Source organism: Brassica oleracea, unplaced genomic scaffold (genome assembly GCF_000695525.1).
Source record: "Brassica oleracea var. oleracea cultivar TO1000 unplaced genomic scaffold, BOL UnpScaffold00854, whole genome shotgun sequence".
In the NCBI taxonomy this organism is placed as follows: Eukaryota; Viridiplantae; Streptophyta; class Magnoliopsida; order Brassicales; family Brassicaceae; genus Brassica; species Brassica oleracea.
In genome coordinates this window covers 34,283-38,914 of record NW_013617482.1, presented here as the reverse complement: position 1 = coordinate 38,914, position 4,632 = coordinate 34,283, and the positions used below count along the sequence as shown (strand labels likewise).

The 4,632-nt window shown below is 48.6% G+C and overlaps 2 protein-coding genes across 2 annotated transcripts; both read left to right on the top strand.

The window, feature by feature from the left end:
* The first annotated feature begins 749 nt into the window (after positions 1-749).
* On the top strand, positions 750-1,732 carry LOC106320241. Its single transcript, XM_013758609.1, has 2 exons — positions 750-1,147; positions 1,216-1,732. The coding sequence occupies exons 1-2, from the start codon at positions 750-752 to the stop codon at positions 1,730-1,732; spliced, it is 915 nt and encodes a 304-aa protein (XP_013614063.1).
* A 201-nt stretch (positions 1,733-1,933) lies between these two features.
* Positions 1,934-2,482, top strand: LOC106320240. The gene has a single exon (XM_013758608.1). It carries the CDS (start codon positions 1,934-1,936, stop codon positions 2,480-2,482), a length of 549 nt encoding a protein of 182 aa, XP_013614062.1.
* Positions 2,483-4,632: the final 2,150 nt, after the last annotated feature.

Here is a 4,632-nt window from a genome sequence, read left to right as displayed (position 1 = left end):
GTCCTTCAGGTCACTGCCACATTACACCGTCGTGTAATCACTCAGCCATAGGCCGTGACCCCGTCTATCTGAGTTTTTCGGATCCGGCGAATAAGGGGTTTCCTTGAACCCGCCGGGTACGAGGTCTGACGGAACACTAACTCACCCCAATATACCTAGCATTGTGGGTTACACAAATGCTATCGGCCAATATATGATTAATACTGTTGGGGAAAAATATCCCGGTATTCTTTCCCCCAGCCTCCAGGCAGGACTCAGATCCCCGGATCCCTGATATATGGGTACCTCGGGTCCCCACCAGAGGGAACCCAGGGCTCGATCCCTGGACCCTACTCCCATCCAAAAAAATGGAAAACTTCGACAAAGAGAACCTTCCATATTTCCGAATATTGAAGAGTTTAACCTAATGAAACCGACCTCTAGACGACTATATAAGAGTGACAACAGCCCTTAAGCAAGGGATTGACTTCTCCAAGGCTTAGATACTAGGGTTAGACGGCTAGAATTAGGTTTCTTATAAAACATCTTGTAACGATACCTTGTTCTTGCCTATTCATCTAATAATACGTCTCTTCAAGCCTATTCTATTATTATTCTCTTCAAAGAATCCTAAAACCCTGACTAAGTAACCACAAACACTGGAGGTTTACCAGCTTATCCATCGTTCTGTGGTACTCTAAAAGAGCCTACACAAAATTCCCTTAACAGTTTGGCGCTAGAAGGAGGGGAGTAATCTAAGCTACGTGACGATGGCGGTGGATGAGCAAGACAATCCCTCAGAATTTACCCCAAGAGAAGCCGAGCTTCAACGACAGATCGACGGACTGCAGAGCCAAGTAATCGACTTGCACAAGGCTCGAGAAACAACCGAAAATCCAGAGCTTTCCTCCGAGGTTCAGAGCCTGAAGGAAAAACTCGGTGAACACTCCAAACAGCTGGAGTTAAGCGCCGAGAAACTCAACCAACTACAGACGGAGAACGCTGCACTCCGAGACCAGAACAAAGCTCCCAGCAAGGCAAACAATAAGAAGTGTCGCTTCAACACTCGGGTTCGACCTATGGGAAGCCTGAGCACTCCAATCCAGGGGAGCAACCCTGATTTGTACACAGGAGTAGCTACCCCAATCCAGGGGAGCAACCCTGACTCGTACACAGATACTCCCTTCACGGAGGAGATCGCCTCAGTCGAGATACCTCGAAAATTCTCCTTCTCAGCATCAAGATGTACGATGGCACCGGAGATCCCGACGATCATATCGCACAATATAAACAGAGGATGCTAGCGTTTGCGCTCCCCAAGGATTCTCATGAAGCTACCATGTGTAAAGGGTTCGGCTCCACTCTAATTGGACCTGCCTTGCAATGGTATATCAATCTCCCTATCAGGTCCTTCTCTTCCTTTGCCGGCCTGAGCGACAAGTTTGTAGAAAAATTCGCGAGTAGTAGGAGTCTGGAGAAGACTTCAGACGGTGTCTACGACATCCTCCAGCATCGAGAAGAACCCCTGCGGGACTACATAGCCCGTTTCAATCAAGAGAAGGTAGCGGTCCCTGAATGCAGCATCCCTACCGCAATCTCTGCCTTCAAGAGAGGCATACTTCCAGACGGAGGGCTCTACAGAGAGCTAACCATGTACCCTTGCAAAACCATGGAGGATGTGCTATCCCAAGCATGGGCACAGGTGAAGTGGGAAGAGGAAGTTGCTAGCCGCGCCAAGGCTCAACCCAAATAGGATCAGAGGTCCACCCGATCAGACCGGGGAGACCGAGAAGGAAGATCCTCCCAAAAGGGATCCAAGGACTCCGGAAGCAGGAACCGGGGCAGGTTCCAATACCGGCCATTAGAAAAAGAAGAGGGGATGTCTGTGTCTACCTGAACCGATATCTACCATCTCTCAATATCCACACCAGAGCTGGTCAACATGCTGAGGCAGATGGGCCAACAGGTTAAGTGGCCCCCAAAGATGAAAGCACCTGACTCATTCCGGAACCCGGGACTCTGGTGCGACTTCCATCACGATCACGGCCACAAAACTGAAGACTGCGTCGCCCTGAAGATCGAGGTCAACGAATTGCTCCAAAAGGGGCATCTACGAGAATTCCTTTCAGAGAAAGCCAAGGCTCATCTTAGCAAAGAAGCATCAGGGAAATCCAAAGGAGACGCACCAAGCTCACCACCTCGTCAGGACCGGGTGATTCATGTCATCTCAGGAGGCTCTGAAGTAAGTGACGTGAGTCATGCAGCTGCGATGAAGAGCACCCGTAATGCTAAACACGGCCTGGAGACTGCTCAACCTAAACGCCTACTTCTAGGTACCGACGAGATAAGCTTCACAGCAAAGGAGCAAGAGAAGATATTAGCTCCCCACCATAGCGAACTGTTTGGTGAAAAGAATACTAGTAGACAACGGGTCCTCCAGCAATATCATCTTCCTGCCGGCGTACCAAGACCTAGGGTTAGAGGAGAATACCCTGACGCGTAAAGTAACCCCACTCATCGGGTTCAGCGGCGAGGTCAAGCAAACCGCTGGGGAGGTTGTTGTGCCAGTATATGCTGAAGGGATCAACCTATCTACCAAATTCCTGGTCGTGGACTGCCAATCGGCATACAACATGATCTTAGGACGACCCTGGATACACAACATGGGAGCAGTTCCCTCAACCCTCCATCAAATAGTGAAGTTCCCTACACCCTGGGGCATCAGAGCAATCCGAGGAGACCAGGAGAATTCTAGGTCCTGCTACCAGACCACCTTAAAAGGGAAGACCAAGGTCTTATAGCAATTACAGAGCAGACCTCAGATCCCGGGGAATCAGGAATCAGGGGTCAACAATAGGGGCAATTTAGGAACCCTCTGCATAATCCAGACCCTGCATCCAAAAAGCTTCCAGAGTGCTTACGTCGACCGCTTCGCATGGTCTCCCCTAAAGACCTGCAAGGCTGCACCTGCTCATAAAATCTGGTCCCCACAGCACCCTCGTCCTCTGCCTCACATAGATAAGATAGCCAGAAGCTTCAACAGTTATCAACCGGCGATCTCACAGATAAACAAGTGGGGCACGGACACCCCGACAAAACCCCCTCGGAAGAGAGCTCCCAGCAGGCACCCGACGGAGATAGGAGACCTCCGAACACATTTGCTCCAGTGGATGAATGCGACTACATGCTTCATGGAAGCACTGAAAACCTCCAATAGGAGACAGTGGCCCCCGAACGTCAACAACACAGAGATCCGCAAGGGCTGGGGCATGAAACAACTCCTAAACGAGGTCCCTAGATTCAAAAAGATGCAGAACCTTGCAGAGGATGAAGGAACCCTCCAGCGAAGACATTCGTTTCAAAAACAAATCAAACCCCATGGGTCACGCAGCAATAAGAGGTACAACATGGCCTAACCACCGGGGTATCTCGCAAGCTGATATCTTGTACGGTCTCCGGACCATGATTTCTATATAATTATTCTATCTTTTATTTAAGCATTATGGTTTTCTACTCATATGTTCGCTGAAAGTCCATAGCCTATATAATAAAATAGTTCCGACTATAAGAGAGAGCACGAATACCATAATACTTAAAAGGGGCAAACGAGCTGGATCAGGTCAAAGAGACCTCCGATCCTGGCAAACCCTCAATGATAAGTGGCACGACCACACAAAAACAAAACGGGTATGAGACATAAGGTAGGAATGGGTCTTCGCAAGCCCGAGTATGCCGTCAATACTACCTAAAACCCCTGTATAGCCTCAGGCATATCGGGGTCCCAAACTAAAATACCAAAAAAGTGAAAGGTACATGTATTAAAACGCTACGTGCTAAATTAATACAGGGGACACGAGGTATAATTGCCACTGAGCAAGTGCAAAAGTCAGGGAGCACCTTTATAAATATCATGTTTCTCCAGACGTGGAAAACGACGTAAGTCTGGCACTTGGGTTTTCACCCACACCAGCATCCTCTAAGACTGATAGTGGATTTCTGCAGAAAGCAGAGTGCAGCACGGGAACTTGATAACGACCAGCCACGAGCGGTAGAAAGCAATACCCAATAGGTACCGAGAGTGGCCACAACTAGGGTGGTAGAATTTGGTCCCTCTAAAACCTAATTCCGGGTTCTGAGAAAGAACTCCGGGCTCAGATAGGCCTTAGTGCCAATAACCTATGGTTTCCTTAAAAGACCTCAGGGTCTGAGGACCATGAGTCTAAAACGAGACCTCAGCGGTTTCAGATGGGCTTTTAAGTGCCAATAACCTACGGGGGTTTCGTAAAAAAGACTTTAGGGTCTAGGGACTACAAGTCCAAATCAAGGCCTTAGGGTCCATAACCTACAAGTTTCGTAAAAAGACTTAAGGGTCTTGGGACTACAAGTCTAAATCAAGACCTTAGGGTCTAGGATTTCCCTAAGAAGGGACCTCAGGGTCCCAACATTATTGAAAACCTCTAAGTGATCCAAGGGTCCCGAAAGAGATCCAATCCTACAAGACCTATGAGGTCTGGTCATTTTAAACGTCCAGAGGTTCTAAGGAGCCCAGACACCCAGGATCCTTGAGTTCTTCGATATTCATCAAGAAGCCTGCAAAAGAGCTCAAAAGAAGAAAAAAGCAAATCCAGAACGCATAAAAGGCCACAGCAGGGC